This window comes from Protopterus annectens, chromosome 4.part1 (assembly GCF_019279795.1).
Source record: "Protopterus annectens isolate FY-2018-M chromosome 4.part1, PAN1.0, whole genome shotgun sequence".
Classification (NCBI taxonomy): domain Eukaryota; kingdom Metazoa; phylum Chordata; order Ceratodontiformes; family Protopteridae; genus Protopterus; species Protopterus annectens.
Window position 1 is genome coordinate 976,397,419 of NC_056734.1, and position 21,473 is coordinate 976,418,891.

At 41.3% G+C, this 21,473-nt stretch overlaps 1 protein-coding gene across 3 annotated transcripts in view; it reads left to right on the plus strand.

Annotated features, from left to right (window-relative positions):
- The window catches only part of PDE6D (phosphodiesterase 6D), a 1,464,541-nt gene that overhangs the window by 169,998 nt on the left and 1,273,070 nt on the right, over positions 1-21,473 (plus strand). For all 3 annotated transcript variants that reach the window (XM_044070682.1, XM_044070683.1, XM_044070684.1), the window contains exon 2: positions 15,838-15,926. In XM_044070682.1, coding sequence (XP_043926617.1) covers positions 15,838-15,926 — 89 coding nt within the window. The remainder of the gene's footprint in view (positions 1-15,837; positions 15,927-21,473) is intronic.

Consider the following 21,473-nt stretch of genomic DNA (forward strand, 5'->3'; position numbering starts at 1 on the left):
TGGGAGGGGAGCTGAGTGAGGGTGAGATGAGTGGTGGTGTGAGTAGTAGTACAGTGGTAGTGGTTGAGTGGGGGAATGATGGAGCTTTGGTAGGATGTAAGATATGCAAGCAGAGTGCATGCAGTGAGCATAGGTAAGGTATGCTTGTACATGTTAGCTGAGGAGGTGGGATTGTAGTGGGAAGATAGAGGAGGTAGTGTTGGGTTAGCGCTGTGGTTGGTTATTGGAAAGATGGGAGGGGTTTGAGTAATAAAGGTGGGACCACTGGGGGGTGGGAGGGAATAGGGGGCAGGGTGGGGAGCAAAGCGGATAGAGACCATGTTAGTTGCTTTTATGAGCGTCTGGAAACGCAGGTAACAGAGTTAACTGATAAATGAACATGTGATGGTGACGAGGGTTGTTGTAGTTTTAAAAATGGTGCCTGCCACAGGTAATATTTATTAACTTTGGGATTGTCTTAAGGTAATAAACAGGGAAGGGGGAGGGGAGAACAAGGGTGTGAGCATGCAGTTTTTCGTACTGCTGCTAATGAGCCAAAGCAAAGACAAGTTTGTGTTTAAGAAACTATTACAATTGACCAAGGACTGCTCTGAAACTGAATCTTGAGGTGTAGGTACCATTATTTCACACACGCATATGAGCTTAAACACATCATTGACTGGGTTGACTGTGGGGAGTAGCACATTGGTCTTTCCCAAGTCACAGCCCTTGCTTGTGGACCTAGACTCCAGAGAATTCTCTAATGTTATTGTTGTCCCCCTAGGTGTATGAACACATCCATGGGGAATATGGCATGAAAGTCCGCACGAACTCTTTTGCAGGAGTCTCATGTTTTTCCATTGACAGTGTTGGCCCTTTAAGCACATGCAGCATTTTGCTTGACTGCTGGTATTTTGGCATATGCAGTTGCACACTTTGTGTATTAATGTGTAAAATGTCTCTTCTCTTTGGTTCTTGTGTTAGCAACTTCTAGGTTATCAGACTTCTCAGAAAGAGAATGGCATTGATTTCACCCAACAGCTCACATTCTTTGGTGAAACCTTGAGGCTTGTGAAGTCCTTTATGAAACGACTTCTGACTCCAGAGCCCCTCCCTCAGAAATAGGTTTTCAAGTACTTGGATAATAAGAAAGATAGCCTTAACCCCCCCACCCATGGAACCCACGTTAAGGACAGCCTGAAAGCACCTAGATAGACTGTGCTGTCAAGAATGTGGATGCTGTTTGTAAAGGTCTAGCTAAAGTAAAGTTTGGTCCTGATCAGGCATCTGTAGGCAGACTTCTGTATTGTCTTATTACATCATAAGACCCAAGATCCACAGCATTTTGACTGCTCCTGTCCAGGCAAATAGCTAGCCCAAAGGTTTAGACAGGGTGAGGGGATAAAAGACAGTCTTCAGGCACATTGAGGATTGGAGCCCTTGACTGGTTATTTAACTTGTTCAGATAGCAGTTCTACTTATTGGATTGAGAAGTGGAAGAGGTTTCCGGTCTTCCTAAGCTTGTTCACTTGGAAGTGGTCAGGACTGCCTTTGGCTGCCTCACTGGGATACTGTATCACTTGCAGTAGTATTGGCAAAGTACAGAAGATGATTACTACCTCCCAGGCCTGCAGTTTCAACAATTATCGTTAGGGTCTTTGTATTTTCATGTCCAATGTCTTCATCTTGGAAATTTGTAGTCCTTTCCCTAGGAAAGAGACTGTTCAGAGACCAAATGTCTGCACTTTAGAGAGTTTCTTTCCTTCCAAATAAGGCCAAGGAACTTACTGCTACCTTTTGTAGATATGAGAGTTACAGTGGTCTGTAAACCATTTAGTAGTGGTACTCTCTATGCACTCTCATCTTCTAATGGTGTTGACACCTGCTGCCTGCTCCTTGAAATCTGGATATTTCACACAACTTTCTGTCTACAGGAATGGAAGGCCCTTTCACAGGTGCTAATGGTGGTTACTTCATTGGTCTGCGTACCTGGTTGGCTTCTTGAAATTTGAAATGTGGCAGGGCTCAGAAGAGAGAATACCATATCCTGCTGCAACAGTGATGCAGTCATGACCGAATAAAGAGGAAAGCTTTTGGTATTGCTTTAATATTTCCCAACAGCTGCCACATTTCCCCTTGCAACAGAGTTTTTCTTTGAACCAATCCTTCCTTTTTAACAAAGGTAGCTACAAAAACAAACTTAAATCAACGCATTAGTATGCTGTTTTTCATAGGTTGGTACTAGGCTATTGGCCCTAGGGGCCTATACAAGCCTAGCCATAACAATTCCCTGGATATTTCTTCCCACAGTATTTACTTCCCTGGACCCCTGTCTAGCAGGGCAACTGATGTGATCCCCTGGGTGAATTTCATATCTCCCATCCAATCATCAAGATTCCTTTTGAAGAGGGTCAAGGAGGTGCTCTGCTTGACTTGTATGGGCAGTCTGTTAGAGTATGGGGAGTCTCTGGATCCAGGAACCTATCCCTCCAGCATGTTTTGTTCATTGTGATGACAAGGTTTAGATCCCTAGAGTGTGCGGCTCTGAGGGATTGGGATTTCTTTAAGTGGTGCATGTCCAACAACTTAGGGTTTGACATGGCCTTGTATGTTAAGCAGAGATCGTCTCTGCGTAGACAGTATGCCACAGAGTATAGCTGGAGTTTTTTTAGACAGTCAGCATAGGGCATCTGCTTTAGGCCTGTGATTCTTTTACGGAGTTATTTCTGTGGCCTTTCCAGCTGTTGCAGATGTCTCTTGAGGTACATACCAAACGGGGGGGGGGGGTTGTACTGTATAACAGGTCTAATGAGGGATCAGTGGGGCAATGGCCTCCTTTTTTCTGGATGAAAAGTCCTTAGTGATGAGGTGTGCCACATAGGATTTCCTGACTGTTGTGGCGATGTGGTTATCGAAGGTGATACCACTGTCCATCTGTGTCCCGAAGTCTCTCAACACACTTTTGGTGTTTAGTGTACTGCCACCTATGTGGTAATTCATGGGTACATGTTTTTCCCAAAGGGGATAACTATACATTTCTTGGCATTAAGCTTGAGCCCATGGCTCTGGCACCAAACATCTGTTTCTCTAAGGCCCTTTTGTAAAATATCCACATCATTTGGAAATTCAATAATGGCTCCCAGTTTGCAGTCACCTGCGAACTTTGTTAGCCAGAGTCCCTTAGTGTTGGCCTGTACTTCAGAGAAGTAGATGCCAAACAAGAGTGGTCTCAGGACTGAACCCTGAGGTACTCCACTTGTCTGGAGCTGGATTTGGAGTCTGCTACTTTTACAGTATGGGTTCTGTCAGTAAGCCAGTTGGCAACCGAGTAATATAGGGATTTATAACCAGCTTAGTAAGTTTATCTATGATTCCAGAGTGGGGGATGGTGTTGAAGGCCTTGGTGAGGTCCAGATAGGCTGTGTGGACTCCATTACCCTAGTCCACAGCTCTGAAGACCAATTTTAATAAGTCAGTCAGGTTCAGGAGACATGATCAGCCCTTCACGAACCCAAACTGGGTGGGGTCTAGTGTTTGAAGGTTGCCAATGTCTTTGTTTATAAGTTCCGTGATGTGTTCCATGCCCTTGCAGATCAGGCTCGTCAGACTGATGGGGATGGTAGTTCCCAGGATCCAAAGTGGATCCCCCCTTGTGGAGTGGGATAACTCTAGCTGTGTGTCACTCAGTGGGCACAGAGGGTATGATTAAACATGACACTTGTGTGAGGTGCCAGTTCGTTTTGTAGTTCATGTAGTACATAGCCTGGGATGTCATCTGGTCCCATGGATGCTGTGTTCTTAGTTTTGGAGAGTGTGGTTTCTACCGGAATTTGACAATATTTTGGTACTGAGATGGGCTCTCTAGGAAGAGAGAGGGGAGTGAACTTGGCACTAAATCGATCTGCCAGGATATTGGCACTATCCTTGGGATCAGTATATTTAATGCCATTCTGTTGTAGCTCAGAGCAGATCTGAGCATTGCCCTTTAGATTCTTGACATAACTATAGAATGCCTTGTGGTTGTCTTTGGAAACTGTCAATTTTATTTTCGTAACTAGCTTTAGAGGATTTTGAGAGATCTCAGCTTCTTACTGAGGCTGGTAAGGGAGTTTTTTGCATCCTGGGATTTTCCTTTTTTCAGTTTCTTCCTTCTGTTGTATAGTTTGTTTCGGGGACCACATTGGCTTCTTTTTTTGGAGGAGAGCATCTTGGTTCTATTTGGGATGGCACAATTCATGCATGAGTGGATGTGCTCGCACAGTGCCTTAGTGTAGGATTCAGCAGTCGAACTTTTAGCTCCTGTTTGCATGGGTGTCATGACGTTTGTCACTTCTGACTTGAGTAGCATGAAGTTGGCTTTGGGGAAGTTTTTTACGGAGGTTTCCTTACTGGGGGGTGGGATGTGGATGTCAAGGGTGATTAGCTTATGGTCAGACCTGACCAATGAGGGGGTGACCATTGGTGTGGAGCATCTCTTCCCCCCCCATGTTGGTAATGACCAGGTCTAGGATATTGGAGCCCCTGGTAGGACAATGGATTAGTTAGTGGATCCAGGGCGTTGGAATTTTTGAATTCCAAGAACCGTTGGGAAAAGGTGTTGGTACTAGAGTAGTTATCCCAGTTAATGGCAGGATAGTTGAAATCACCCAGTATTAGGATGTTTGATTGCATCTTAATATTTTCCAGTATGTTTAGAAAGGTGTAGTGAGAATCTTAGGGCATGGTGGGGGATCTGTAGCAAGCTACAATTTGGATTGCAGTCTTACCTAGTGTTAGTTGCACCTGGAGAATTTTAGATGCATTGTGTTGGGCAACTAGCCTGGAGGTGTGAATATCCTTGGTGAATATGGACACTCCACCTTTAGTGTTTCGGTCTTGGTTTGGTGGCCGAAAAGTATGGTAAGAGTTTTGTAGCCTGATATTGTAGCGGTGCTGTCTGTAGCCTTGAACCAGGTGTCAGTTACTGCACAGATATCATTGTTCTCCATTTTTAGGAGTGCCTCAAGAGTGCATTTTGAGGTTTAGACTTCTAGCATTACCTTCAGATTTTGCATGCTTGTATCTGTTACAGTGGTTGTTTTGTCCTTTGAACCTTGCCTAAAAAAAGGCACTATAGGGGTAGAAAGAGCTTTAGCCAGTAACCTGAATCCTAGGGGCGACAGGTGCAGACCATCTCTGGAAAAGCATCGTGGTTTGTCGATCATATCGTCCCAGGCAGACAGATATTGGATCCCCTTGGACACCAGAAGCTTAGCCAATTGTTGAAGTCACTCATTTTGTCCTTATACTCTGGTATCATTCTGGGTGAAGGCAAGATGCTATTCGGAGCTAGGGTTATACCTGCCTGGGCCACATGATCCAAGAGCTCTTCCATGTCTCTCTTCATGTATTCCAGGGAGGTACATCTCAAGTCATTCACTCCAACATGAGCAATGACAGAGTCGTATTAGTATATGTTGTGGAGTGACTTGAGTGCATGCATTGTGGCGGATCCTGGCACCCGACAGGCAGCTGACTAATTTAAGTCTTTTCCTCCAGAATTCTCTTAAAGAATACATTCTACATTTGTGGGTTGTTCATAGGCAGTTTCATTTTTCATTCACTGTATGAAATCATTCAGAAAGTCTGATCAACTCTGTGTCCTTTTTGGCAAGTAAACTTTATCACAGAGTTTCCGAAGTCACCTTATCCAGGTCATTGTCTGCATATATATATATATATATATATATTTTTTTTTTTTTTTTTTTAACAAGAAACATCTTTAGTAAACTATCTACATAGGCAGTCATACACTTACATAAATGAAAACAAATTACACTGAAACAGTCCTAGTTGCAAGCATTTTACATCACAAACCATACTGACTCACTCCCAGTTGCAAACATTATACATCCGTTATCTACCCAATCTTTCTCGCTCAAACATTACATAGCTCATTTAGGTTCTGCCACCTTTTAAACCTCATTCCTCCCTTGTATGTATTGTTCCCACAATTTCCATTTTTCCCTTTTGTAGTTTGCTCCTACCCTTTTCTAAAGATCTCAATTCCAGTTGTTTTATCTCTGTTACTATATTCACTACTTAGTGTAGTTGGTATATATTTTGATTTCCATTTTCTAGTAATTGCTTTTTTGGCAGCTACCATTATTAGACAAAGAAAGGCCTTACCATGTATAGGCAATTCTGATTCTGTATCTTAGCTCAGAAAAATCATCTCCCTCGTCAGACCAATCTGCCCAACCAGCATCTCCGACGGTGCATCCTGCAGGGAATTCTTTAAGTCCACCAAATCACCTCAGTCCCAGAAAATGTTCCCCATTACCGCTTTCATCCCCTTCACACCTCCAACATTTACTGTCTGCCTGTGGAAAAATTCTCTGGAGTCTATTTAGGGTATCAAAACATCTATGTAAAGATTTCCAGGCAGAAATCCTAAATCATCTAGATTTGTTTTTTGCTTATTTGTGAGACATAACGTACATCTTCCCATTGTTGTTTTTTTTTTTTTTGTGAATTGCTTTTCCAACTTCTTTCCAATTCTTTCTAATTGCCTCTGATTGATTCTTATAGTGATCATGCAATATTTTATCTGCTGTACTAATTATTCCTTTTTTTAATGGCAGCTTCTGTTCTAGATGCTATTAAAAAGTCTACCAGTGCTGGTCTTTCGTGTAGGACCCCCCCCCATTTTTCTTTGCCTATAATTTAAATAAATCCCTGATAGGGAAGGGCAATCTCTAACCTGCAGTCCAAATAAATTCTTGGCGTCTTCCCATTTTATCATCTTTCCCTCTCTCTAGTTATTTCCTCCCCGATACCTTAGATGTTCTTCATCTCACATTGCTGCAGTCCTTACATATGGGTAGTCCGCTGTCCTCGGTCGGCCCGAATACCAAAGTATTAGGCTGACGTCGGTCACGGCGCTTAAAACTGACATCAGGACGTCAGGGTACAAAAGCACATGACCGACGTCATATCCTTAGTCTTTTTTGCCGCATGGTCCGATGCAGAAGCAGCGTTGCAAGTGCCGTTCGGCGTTCTGAAATTTTTCGAGTTCGGAGTTTCAGACCAAATCCAAGTTGGCTAAGTACCCCGTTGGGGAATATTTTGGTTTTTCTTGCCTCAGTGTATTACGGATGTCAGAAAAAGTGAATAACTGTATTTCTTGTGGGAAGCAGATACCGCATAGGGATTATCATTCTTTGTGCATTCCTTGTTTGGGGCCTGAGCACGACGTTGTCGGGTGTCACTTTTGTGCTAGGTTCAATAAGCGCACTATTAAGCGAAGGTTAGATTGTGCTAGGCTGGTCTTTGGTAAGCGGTGCAATTATAATATGCCGTCGGACTCTCCGGCGCCCACTTCTGCGAAGAAGTGCAAAGACAAAACAGTTAAACCCAGGCAAGATGAGTCGTCCGTTCCGGACGCAGGTTCTTTAGAGGCTTCAGTGGAACCGGTGGTTCCGACGGAGACTTCTCTGGAGTCTCAGGGGGAGACTTTGATTTTGCAGGATGTGGCCTCTCAAGAGGCAGGTCAGGCTGAAGGGGCTTCTCAAGTTACTGTACTCCCCTCCCTTCCTAGGGTGGTTAGGCCCTCTCCTTCTGTTTCCAAGGCTTCCCCCAGAGGCAGGCCAGGTTTAGCTTCTGTTGGTGTCACTCCTAGTTCAGCGGGGTCTATGCCTAAGAAGCACATGCTTAAAATGGCAGAAGATTTGATTACTCTGATTAGAGGTTCTTTGCCCCCTCCTGATAAGAGGCCTAGGGTGGAGCCAGAGTTGGGAAGTTTTGAGCAGGCTTCGGATGTTTCAGAGTCTTCGGCTGAAGACTTGCAGGAGTACTCTCCTTATTCTGATTCTGATGCAGATGATTCCACTCCTTCTGCTTCTCCTCCAGAGGATTTTTCTTTTTCAGAGACACTTCATTCTATGAGGGAACATTTTAAGTGGGAAGGTCAGGACTTCTCTGATTCTCGGAAAAGGCTTAGGGAATTTTTGCTTTTACCCCAACATAGGCCCTTGGCTATACCCCCTGTTCTGGATGTTGTGGAAGATGTGTTTTCGGAGGCTTCACTTAATCCTGATGCTCTGCCTCCTGCGCCTGTTAAACCGGATAGGTATTACAGGGTGCCTGAGGCTCATAAATATCTTTATAAGAGTCCTAGGGCGGACCCAGAAACTATTAGTCAGGGACCTAAGGGTGTCAAGGCCTCTGTTGTAAAAAATCCGGTTCCTCTAGATAGAGGCCAGAGCTTTGGATAGATGGGGAAAGAAGGTCTATACATCTTCTACCTTAGCTATGAGGGCTTTGAATTGCCAGTTTCATATGTTGAAATATCAAAACTTTCTTCTTTCTCAATTGAAGTCTAAGGTGGATGCTCTGGCGGAAGGCATTGAGTGTAAAGAATTACAAGATTTGGTGCATGTCTCTGAACAGGTGGGTAAGCATTCATTACAATGTGGTTTTGATGCTGTGCAGGCCTCGTCTAGGGTGGCTGCCACTGGTTCAGTTCTTCGCAGGCACGCCTGGCTGAAGGATCAGAATTTATCTGACCATGTTAAGACAAGGTTTTTGGATGCTCCTTTGCAGTCTGATGTGTTGTTTGGTTCACCTGTGGAGTCAGTCTTGAAGAAAATGGAAGACCAGGCTAAGTCTATGCAGGCTGTTAAAGATTTTTTGCAAGTTCAGCCTCCAAAGTTTAGTAGGAATTGGCCTGCTAAGGGGTGGACGTATCCTTCTTATGATTCTCAGTCTAGGGGTAGATCTAGACGTGGTAGGGGAAGAGCTCAGAGTTCTTTTAGACCTAGAACAGGGAGTTCACCTGCACAATCTTCGGGTGAGGGCAGGGGCCAGTCCTTTCGTAAACAGGCCCAATGACCTACTTTTTCAGCTGCCAGATCCTTCTTGCCTGGCAGCACCTTTGGGAGGAAGGTTGGCACTCTTCAAGGAAAACTGGATTTTGATTACCCAAGACAAATGGGTATTGGATATCATACATCAAGGTTACAAGTTTTATTTCCATACCTTGCCTCCTTTCAAAGGCATGCCAGACGTTCCTCCTCAGCAAAGACTAGAGGCTCACAAACAAATTTCTCTACTACTTCAAATAGGGGCCATACAACCTGTCCCTCTGTCAGAAGTGGGCCTAGGATTTTATTCTCGCCTGTTTCTAGTACCAAAGAAAGGGAACACGTGGAGACCAATTTTGGATTTATCTATCCTCAACACATATCTGGATATTCCCAAGTTCAAAATGTTGACGTTACAACAGCTCTTACCTCTGCTGGGCAAAGATCACTGGATGGTGACTCTGGATCTCAAGGAGGCTTACCTTCATGTTCCTATCAGGCTCAGTTGCAGGAAGTATCTGCGTTTTCGGGCTGGGACTTTTCATTATCAGTTCTCTGCATTGCCCTTTGGCTTATCTACTGCGCCCAGAGTGTTCACGAAGGTTCTGGCTCCAGTGGTAGCTTTCTTCAGGCTAAGAGGAATACAAATCTATCCTTATTTGGACGATTGCCTGATTCTGGCCCAAGGAAAGGACAAACTTCTTCATCATTTACAGTATGTGATGGCAGTGTTAAGATGCCTGGGGTATTCTGTGAACGAAATAAAGTCCAGTCTAGTACCCTCTCAGGACATGTGCTTTCTGGGTGTGAGACTGAATACAGCATCCCAGATGGCCTTTTTGACCCCGGACAAACGAAAGAATCTTTCCCTTTACTTCCACCAATTGTCTCGTCAGTCCAGGCTGACTGCAAGGACAGTCCTTCAAGCCTTGGGGTTCATGGCATCTTGTATTCTGGTACTTCCCAATGCCAAACTGCATATGAGGAAGCTACAATGGTATCTCAAAAATGTATGGACACAGCACTGCCAAGATTTGGACACTGTCATTCAGATAATACCTTGCATTCAAAAGGAATTTTTGTGGTGGGCTCAGGAATGTCACCTAAACAGGGGACTCTGTGACCCGACCAGAGGCGAGTCAGATTTTAACGACAGATGCCTCAGACAAAGCTTGGGGAGCTCATCTAAATGGAAAATGGGTACAAGACACGTGGCCTGCCAGACTTCAACATTTACATATCAACTTGAAGGAGATGTTAGCAGTCCAATTTGCATTGATAGCTTTCAAGGATTTACTTCTTCCAGGGCAGGTGTTGATTCAAACAGACAACACAACTGTCATGTGGTACATCAACAAGCAAGGGGGGGCGCATTCATATCCTCTATGCAGACAAGCAATGATTTTGTGGGAGACTGCTCTCAGTTTCCAGCTAAATCTTCAGGCAAGGTTTCTGCCAGGAGCACAGAACTCCTTAGCAGATGTGTTGAGCAGACAAATTATGGATCCCCACGAGTGGAAATTGGATCCTCATGTATTTCAGAAATTGACAGTGTTATGGGGAACTCCAGACATAGATCTGTTCGCTTCTCCACTAAATTACCAGCTGCCAAAGTTTTGCACAAAAAGGTTTCATCCCACAACTTGGAAAGTGGATGCTCTCTCATTCAATTGGAGCAATCTTCACGTGTATGCCTTTCCACCTCTGCCTCTCCTCCCAAAGGTACTCCTGAAGGTCAGACAGGACAAGCCAAACATGATTTTAATAGCTCGGATTGGCCTCGACAGCACTGGTACCCATTACTGAGAAGTCTGGTACGGGAGCCTCCATGGCCTTTGCCTTCGATTCCTCACCTGCTATCTCAGGAGAACAGTCATTTACTCAATGTCAAACTAAACTCTCTACATCTAACAGCCTGGCATATTCTGTTTTAAACCCTGGAGGGTCTCAGCTTCCACAACAAGTTTTGAATGTTATTTTGGAGGCCAGAAGACCTAGTACAAGGAAAGTTTACGCAGATAAATGGAGATTTTTATTTTGGAGTACAGCAAAGGACTTTGATGTTTCTAAACCTAATTTAAGTGTTGCTCTTCAATACCTTACTGAGTTATTGGACAAACTCTTCAATACCTTACTGAGTTATTGGACAAAGGTTTGTCCTTCTCCTCTATAAAGGTTCATGCTGCAGCGATTTCTGCTCACTATGACTGTGACCCACCATTATTTTCTCATCCTTTGTTTAAGCAATTCCTTAGAGGGGCAAAGAATATAAGACCCCCACGTAGAGCTCCTACTCCTGCTTGGGATCTCAATTTTGTGTTGGAGAAACTCACTCTACAACCTTTTGAGCCTGCAGCAACTGCAGAGTTGAAATATTTATCATGGAAGACTGCTTTTTTGTTGGCCATTACCTCTGCGAGAAGGGTTTCTGAATTACAGGCCCTTATGGCAGTTGAGCCTTTCTTAATTTTCCACAAGGATAGGGTGTCTTTAAGCACTAACCCTTCTTTTTATGCCTAAAGTGGTTTCTAGTGTGGCTTTAAACCAAACTATTCATTTGCCTACTTTTATGCAAACCCCAAAATAAAGGGAGAGGATTTTGCACACTTTGGATATACACAGACAGTTCGATATTATTTGAGCAGAACTAAAGGGTTCAGGCAGTCTCAGCAGTTGTTTGTTTCTTTTGCTTTGGGTTCTCAGGGCAAACCTGTTTCAAAACAAACTATTTCAAAGTGGATTGGTTTTTGTATTGCTTTCTGTTATTCCCATCATGGTAAGGAGATTCCAGCTGGGATTAGGCCTCATTCCACTAGGGCTACTGCCACTTCTACAGCCTTTTTAAGGGGGGTGGCTACTAAAGATATTTTGGAAGCAGCTACTTGGAGTTCAGTGCGTACTTTCTCTAAGCATTACCACCTTCCACTTTACTCTAAATCTAGGGCTGGATTTGCCACTGCAATTTTACAGGGCATTTTGGCAGCCCCTAATGCTTTATAGTTTTGCCATCCTCCCTTACCTCTGCTTTGGGATTCTACCCATATGTAAGGACTGCAGCAATGTGAGATGAAGAACATAGTACAGTTTTGTACCTACCATAAATGTAGATGTTCAAGATCCACATTGCTGCAGTCCAACCTCCCTCCTTCCCTCTATAGTGAGAGGTGGTGGTGTGGTTTTGGTTGTACATATTGTAAACATGGTTAGTGCGAGCGTGGTTGGTTATTTTTTGCTGTTTTGGCTTTGGCCTTTCTTGTTAGGGCCTTCTGACATCTGGGGCAAGAAAAGACTGAGGATATGACGTCGGTCATGCGCTTTTGTACCCTGACGTCCTGATGTCAGTTTTAAGCGCCGTGACCGACGTCAGCCTAATACTTTGGTATTCGGGCCGACCGAGGACAGCGGACTACCCATATGTAAGGACTGCAGCAATGTGGATCTTCGAACATCTACATTTATGGTAGGTACAAAACTGTACTTTTCTTTGCCAGTTTTCTAAAATAAATTCCAGCCCCCTCTTGACTATAATCTGTATCCCTAATTGCAGTCATCCCTGTCAGCAGAATCTCCTTTCTCCATTCCCATGTTGGTTTAGTTCTAAATACGTTCTGCTACCTTATGGATATAATATACTGTATGATTATTGTTCTCCTTAAAGGCCTGCATCTAAAATCCTGGTGTCTGCTTGTTTCTTGAGCCCCTCCCCCAGTTTCATCATCTTCCCTTCCCACTTTGACTTAGAGTTTTCTGCTTGTGCTTATGTATAGGAGTCTTAACTGTGTAGCTCTGAAATACCCCTTCAAACTGGGTAACCCCAATCCCCCCTGTTGTATTAGAAGTATCAGTTATCCCACTTGACTCTTGTCATCTTCCCCTCCCAGATGGTCTTTCAGCTCTTTATTAATTGCTGTCCGCAACTTCTCCTCTGGTTAATCAGAATATGCCTGACGTGTGTGTAAGACTACAGGGACTAAACATTTTAACTGCTTGTATCTTACTACCCATATCCATATAAGAAAGCTTCCATTTTCTCAGTTCTTGTATTATCTTTTGTTTAGACTCTTCTCGCATATCCTTAGCTGCCACACTAGAATCATTTTTAATCCATACTCCTAAATATTTCATTTTATCTTTTCCCCATAAATATGGATATTCCTGGACCAGTTCATGTGTGGGTACATAATTTACTGCTATTGCCTTTGTTTTAGCTTCATTAATTTTGTATCCCGAAAAGATCTGCAACTGTCTAAAAATGTTCCATACCACTCTATTTTCTAACTGACAAAACCAGAAAAAGACAATGTTGGCAAATAAATAAAGCCAGCCTTTCTTGACCAATATCAATTATATCTTTGAATTTCTGAGTCCCTTATTTTCTTTGCTAATGGTTCTAAATATAATGCAAATAATAAATGGGATAGAGGACACTCCTGCCTAGTTCCTCTGCTCAAGCTGAAAGTGTCAGAGAGGACTCCACACACTTTAATTTTCACCCCCAATCATTCATATATTGTCCTAATCAACCTTATTTTTTCAGGAAATGTAAATGCTTCCATTACCCTGCTGTTGAAATCCCAGCTTACTCTGTCAAATGCTTTTTCCGCATCAAGACCCACGAACAGTGGTGTTTTATTACATTCTGCTTCTCTCTGGATCCTCAGTGTTTGGCTAATGTTATCAAATGTTTGCCTCCCCTCCACAAAATCACATTGATCCATATCTATCAGTTTTGGCATTACTTTTACCATTCTTTTAGCCATTATAGACATGAACAGTTTATAATTGTGGTTTAGTATTCTTGGCTGGAGCGCCTTCTGTGGGGAGTCTGCATGTCCTCCCCGCAGTCGCGTGAAGTTTGAAGACATGCAGGTAGGTGCGTTTGTGAATGGGTGTTGGGCTGGCAAATCGGCAACATAAAAATCCAATGCCAATTATTAGCAGACTGGATTTCCGCTGTGGCAACCCCTAACCGGGAAAAGCCGAAAGACATTGACTTTATTGAAAAGGGCCTGTATGAATCTGGATTTGATGGATCTTTACCCTCTTAAGGTATTACAGCTACCACTGCTTTCTTCCAGGACTGTGATACTTCTCTTAAGATACTGTTAAACAAAACCTTCTAGATCTTTTAGTTTTTTTTTTTCCTCCTAGCATCCAAACTTCCACAGGAATAACATCTACTCCTGGGGACTTTCCTGTAGGTTTGGTTATACATCATCTCAATATGAAATGCAAGGTTTTAAATAATTATTTATTTATAATATTCATATTGTATACTTAAAGTATGTAGAATTTTAGATAAATGTATATTAGGGTAACAGTAATGTATTGCACAAGGCACTTTAAGAGATAGGCATCAATATTTATGAGATGTGTAATGGAATTTGGCAATTTGTTTTTAAAGTAGGGATTTTATTGGATCTAGGATTAAATTTTTAGTCTGGGTAAACTATTTAAGCTGTTGTGAATTAATGTAGTTTGTCTGAAGTCCTTTGTGTAGGACGAAAACGCGTGTGATTTACTGTGTGAATAAAAGCGTTAATTCAACACTTTGTTTTCTGTGGAGTATCTGGTCTTCCAATATTTCAAAAGGAGTTTAGTTCGTGGTCCTTGGCATTCCTTTTTTTCATTACTGGTTTTGAGAATTGCCACTTGTTTTAGTTTTACTTTGTTATACATCAGTTTTAATCTCCTCCTATGTTAACTGTTAGTAATTTAACCTCATCTACTGCTAACCTTTGCATGTGTAATTCTTCCATAAACATTTCCATTTTATCTTTTCTTGATTTTCATATTTCTCTGCTTTATACAAACTTTCGTAGAACTTCTGATATTTTTCCAATACTGCTACAGGATCTCTTGTTTACCTTCCTTGTTATAGGCTAAGCCCTTTCTACTTTCTGTTGCCTGAGTCTTTGTGCTAAAAGTTTTTGTGCTGTAGTGTTATCAAACAGTTGCTTAACGGCAATCTTTCTAAGTTCATGCATATTATAGAGAGAATTCCTTATTTTCTGCCTAACATTCTGCAGTTAATCCTCTTGTTCTGTGAGATTCCCCCATCCTGCAATACTTTGACATTTTTAATTCTGTTCTTGATTTTTTTTTCTTTAAATGCAACTTGGATTTTATGCATATATAGACACACATGATAATTTCATCTTGGTGCCATACCTTTTAAATATTCTGATTTATGTGGGTGATTGCTTTGTTTATCACTATATTTATTCAGCCTGAGTAGCATTGAACCTGTGAAAGACCAATTTCCCAGAGCACATCCTTAACTGAGCAAGTGTGATCACTGGTACTGCACTGTCTCCAGGACATGGATTTGAAAGAAGTTAACAGGTTCAGTGAAACAGGTGATGGTTGGTTGATCATTCTAAAGTTGAATTGTACCAAAATAAAATTTAAGCAAAGTAGAATAAGGTCTGCTTGCCATTCATTCTGCAGGTAGTCAAGCAGACAGCAATGTGTAATGAAAATGAAGAAAAGACTTACAGGTGAGCAATTAAGTAATGAACGTTTGCATTCTTATGTACATAGCTGTAGCTGTTCTGTCATCTTTGGTACATCATTAATGGAATATATCAGCTAAACAAAAATAAGAACACTGTACTATGCACATTTAATAGGTACAAGTTCTTGCCATTGACATAAGAGAATATATGCATCAGTAAGAAACTTATTCCGCTTGTTAAATGCAAGCAAAAGGAAAATATGTGCAGTATTCCCAGTGAGTGAGGACGCTACCGAAGGATATTTAAAGTTGCTGTTCTTTCACACCCAGGGTGTAATTTTGCACGTGATGCCCCCTCATTTGAAGGCTTCTAGGTGATCATTATATCTGGTGTTTGTAGTACTGTACACTATATTAGACAGGCTAGACAACAGTGAATTTTTCTATTAATTATTTTAATGGCAGGAGACTTGCTTCAGTTGTATGTTGAATTCCCCTTATTTAAAGTGGTGAGAAAATGGTACCGAATTTGACTTTCCTTAACTGGGTCTCTCTAAGAAACTGGATGAACCTTCGGGATGCAGAGACAGGGAAGGTACTTTGGCAGGGCACTGAAGATCTCTCTCTACCTGGTGTGGAGCATGAAGGTAAAAAGAAGTTGTCTTACCATAACGTTCCATCTGTGTTGAGCTTCTTCCATCCATCACTGATGGGTTATCTGTTCTGTCCTCGGAACCAAGCCGGCCTTGTAGCAAGCTCGTGCTAGCCAAAAAACTCTTGAGCCAAGTCTCTCCCCAGAATGCCCCTCTCTGTTACCTCAGAGTTTGCTAAGAAAAAAAAAATAATTAGATAGGCAGAGTAAACAAGGGTAGTGTAATTATTTATCAAAGAAAAGAAGAAATATCCAAAGATTATAGCTCTAGATTCTTAATAAAATGTACATTGAGAGCTCTTCTAAAACGCGGCTTTACAGCTACATGGCAAACGAGAACTGAGGTAACAGGAAGAGGGGCATTCTGGGTAGAGACTTAGCTTGAGAGTTTTTTGGCTAGCACGAGCTTGCTACAAGGCCGTCTCAGTTCCGAGGACAGAACCGATAAGCCATCAGTGATGAATGGAAAGATCAACAACATCAGATTGTGTTACTGCTTGTTCCGTGATGTAGGTTTTACAAGTGCTTTCATGATTCAGTGTGATTAGTGTGTAAAAAAAATTTGTGTAGCTACGTTTCTAGGATTCTGCTGTGGCTTTGGTTTTGCACAACTTGGAGATGGTTCTTTTGTTACTTCTAGTGGTACAGAGGGTTATATATGATATTTTTATCGTATATAAATTACTGCTGTCAGGAGTGAAGCCATTAAGGTAAGCTCTGAAATAAAGCACATCTTTATTAATGTGTAGAAAAGGCTATTAACTTTTAGCATTTTGAAGTGTTTTGCTTTGCAGCAGTCACAGATTTTGTATATTTTTCCAATGTTGATCATAGTCCTTGAATATAATTTATACACTGAAACTATATAGTAGCTTTTATGTATTGCCCATTCTCTCTCATACTGTGTGGTGTCTAGACACACAGTATTTATTGCTTGTGGCTCACATCAGGGCTGAAAGGTTTTTTTTTTTTTATTATTTGTTTCCTCACCTTTGTGCTGGATACCCATCAGCTCTGCTGCCATTTAGGCAGATTGGAAGGGAGCTTTGGTTCAACTCCTTCTCTCTGCTTCTGTCACTCACAAGCTAGTGAGCTGTCTGTCCTATTTAGCTGAGATTCTGGCTTCAAGTCCCACCCCCAACCCTAGACAAGGGGCACTTGTGTCTTGGGGCTGACCCTACTTGTCCTGAGGCCAAGGGATTTGCATAGCTAACAGATAAAATAATGCTTGACAACTGCTGAATATCGGTGATCACAAATGCTTGAAGAGAAGGGATTTTTTTGTATAGTCATTTCCACATCTCCAACATATCTGGTATGAACACTGCTAACATGAGAGCACACAGCTGAACTGTGACACATGTATACTTTTGCTAATATGCCAGCTTCTAGCTCTACTGCTTGGTGCTGTCACTCACATGCCACAACTAGTCCTTCTTGTATGTCTTGTGTTTGATTTTAGTAGGGTTTAATATAGCAGTGAGTCAGTGTTCCTCTTTCTCCATTAGATGGCAAACTGACAGAAGGTGCTCACTGCCACTTTCCTTTTGTCAGTTCTGTACGGTTTCTTAGTCTAGACTATGGGGATGATGATTGAGAATTTTTTCTACTGGCCAGGCCATTTGCCCAGTCAGCAAATGATAAATCTTAATATTATTTTGTGTTGCTTCTTTTTTTTACTCTGTCTATTTAGGAAGATATTGTGACTTTTAGGGAAAATCGTAAGTTAGTTGAGAACAATCACTGGTATTCTGTTTACTCTGCTGGAAAAATAAATGCTTATGCCCTTACAGCTGTAGTTGCTCCTTTTTCTGGAAGAAGAAAGAATTATAGATGGCTTGGGAAAATACTCTGCTTTTCATGTCTTGGAGGAAGGAGTGAAGGTTTAACATGAGTTTTTTTCAAAATCTAGTGGCAAAGCACATTACAGAGATGAGATATTTAAGTTAATAATAATAACAATACTATTAGACAGAGCTAGCAAGTGGGACAGAACAGATTTGCTAGTTGTGGCGGTCATTTTGATTATCTTTTAGTCTTGGGATAATCTCCTGTGAGTTTTACAGTAATTAGATTGGAGTTCTGTGCTAGACTGGTAAAGAGGAAGAGACTGACTTAATTGGATCACTGTGCTGACATCTTGCAGGATGACTGTACATGAGCTAATTGTGATGGGGCTACTCATTGGAAGCATGACACCTTGTACTGCAAACTGATTTCGACAAAAGCCATTTCTGAACCTTCAGCTGTACTTTTAAAGCCATTTTGCAAGGAGTTCCACCCCACTCCCCACCTCACAACATGAGGAAGTGGTCTTTCCTTCACCCCTGCTACTTTACATGAGGTTATTTAAACTCCAGCTAACCTACTGATGCTCCCCCACATGAATCCCACAGCATGAGGAGCTGTCTGTCCTTCACCCATGTTACTTTGCATGAGGTTATTTAAACTCAACCTAACCTACTGATATTTACTTTTTTGCTGTCCTTGGGCTTCGAGCCAGTGCTTATAGTGAGTACAAGGAGTGAACAGTTACCATGAATATGGATTGCAAAACTGAAAAATGATCTGGTGTATAAATAACATATAGGAGGATGAGTCAAGGGTAGTAATATGCTAAGGAGAAAAGCTTTCAGTTTGCCCTAGTTAATTACCAGCAGAGTATCTTAAAGATCCAAAGAAGTCATCCCACTGATGTATTCTTCCCTTACCAGACACATCACCAAATACAGTGCCCCCACTGGTATGTACAAATCCAAGCATATTGCTCAACAGTGAAGGCCCTAAAGATTTCTGACCAAAAAAAATTAAAGGCCTTAAATATTTTTTCAAATATTTTGATAGGTACGCTAATGAGTATAAGGAGAGTTGTGCTCATTGGCTTCTCTGAGGTGACCTATATCTCCGTTACTGAGCCATGAAAGACCTAGTCCTATTTGACCTCCTGTTACTTCATGAAACCATTGGCTCTACAAAAGCCTGCATTAAGGATCCTTGTCTACAACAACAAATAAGACTTGTCTAGAGAGGTGGATTACTAAGCCAGGTCAAACGGAGTACTACTTTTGCTACCTTTAAGGCTAGTCTTGATGATGGGTAGACCCTGATTTACATCAGTGTTATCATATACAGTTCCACTTGATTTGTAATGTAAGCGCTGTTAAGTGCTGTAAAGAGTTGCAAGAACTGTCTACTTAAAAGTTAATATGGCTGGGCATTGGATGGTGCAGTGGTGCAGCAGTTAATAGTCACCTCACAGCAAGAGGTTCTCTGTTTCGATTCTTGGTTGGGGTGCCTTCTGTGAGGAGTCTGCATGTCCTCCCTGCATTCCCGTGGGTTTCCTCTGGGTACTCCACTTTCCAAAGTCATGCTTCTGGGAAGTTTCTCCCAGGGCTTCTGCTGAAAATAGGCTCCATCCTAGTCTGACTTTCCCGGTCAACATATGTTAAAATAAATAAAAATCTTATGGTCCCAGTGATCATTTGCCTAGTACTTTTCCTTTGCAAACTGGTGCACAGGATTTCATTAAAGTGTATTGGTCACTTTCAGAAGCACCTTTTGTTTTTCTATTAATTTCATTTCTCATTATACTCGTGTTAAAATTGCAAATGGTTTTGCAGTAAATGTGTGTTTTTTTATGCACTCAAAATAATGTCATGGTAGGACTGGAGTACTGATTTGCATGCATCCAACTTTAGAAGATGAGCTTCTTATCATTGTGGTTTCACTGCATCACATGTTGGTTTTCAATCTGAAGTGTTCCATGTACAAGAACTAGCTGATGGCCTTTTACTTCCTAAAATGACAAGTTATCACTGCATTTAATATTGCAGTACAGTAACTTGTACATTTGTTTAGGTAATGAGGTATTGTTGTTTTTGTCTTTTATAATGTCATGTCAGAGATTTTTCACTTCTGAGGAAACTTTCATTTGGGCCGTCATTAATGAAATGCAAGAATAACTTTTTTTAAATCAAACTATATAATTTGGTGTTGCATATTGTTAAGACGATGTATCCAACTCTTGAGACTCATTGCTTTCTTTTGCTTCTAACCATGACCAGTACATGTTAAGGAGATTTGCATCTGTCCTTGCACACTGTGTGCCAGATGCTCTCTCAAATTTGAGGATGTTGCAACAGTCAGTGTTTTCTGAGCTCATGTGGTGTATGGAAGTGGGTGCAAATTACCTTTTTAGGCATCTGAACTACCCCTTTACTCCAGAACCTGGAGTAGTTGGTGTAAAACCTGTGGGAAGCCCATTCTAGATAACTAGAACATTTGAACATGGGAAATGGAAGTTGATGTACAAAAGGAAGTGATACTACATGAGAATTTAAAAATGGGTCTACTGATGAACAAAAGGGGGGGGGAACACCATAGCAGATGGTAACTAGTCAGTCTGTAACACTCTCTAACTGTGAATAGTTTAATGATAAAGAAAAGGGCAGCAATGTTAAATTGCTTTATAACTGACTGTAGATATGTTATCAACATGTGTGTGTGTGTGTGTGTGTGTGTGTATATGTGTATATATATATATATATATATATATATATATATATATATATATATATATACATAAACACAAAAACAGTAAAGCGGAAAAAGTACCAAAGCTGCCACAGCTAAATATAAACTTTAATTTGAAGAGAGAAGTGCTTTTGGGTTCATACAACCCTTCATCAGATCTGTCCATTAAAATACATTAACACAATTTAAAATCCTATGATCCAATCGGAGATAACATTATTAGCATACAGCTAATATTTATTTTATTTATTGGCATTTGAATACCGGGGAAGTCCACTGGGCCAGACGGCCCATTTTCAGTGGAGGCCCGGGGAGAAAAGCTCCAGGTTATACATAAAAACTGAACAAGTCAACAGTTTACAAGATTTACATAAAATAAGTTGCTTGAAAATTATACAAAAAATAAGAGATGCATAAGGATCAAAATGCAAGAGTGTAGGTACAGTATTTACAACACAGTTTACAATACAATGGAGAACCGATTTGAGCAGGATCAGTAAGGCATTGGACAAAAACAAGGAAATAAGTAGACTACAAAGTGTGAAGAGGCTAAATGTTGGTTGAATTGTACAACTAAATAAAATGAGGTGGGATGAAAGTTAGAGAACAAGGAAGAAAAGGGGAGGAATAGCTGTCTAGGAGAGGAAGGAGGGTTGGAAATAGAGGTAGGTATGATAGAGAATTTGGTAACAGGATATAATAATGCAGCTGATAAGTATAGGCAGGCACTAGAGAGGGACTCTCAGTTCATAAAGAGAAAAAAGCTCTTTGCTCCAATTGCATCATGGGCAAACCAATGAAATAAACAATTCATACGACTTCCTTAACTATCCATTATTACATATTCACCTACCAAAGTCCCAATGACCAATCGGCTCCACCTTCATTCTGTTTGCAGCCAGTGTCTGTTAACATATGTCAACACTCAAGCCATAAATGTGCATAAAGACCATTGGTCTATTTAAAAAAAAAAAATTAAAAAACCCAACCCAAAACAAAGAAAGAAAAA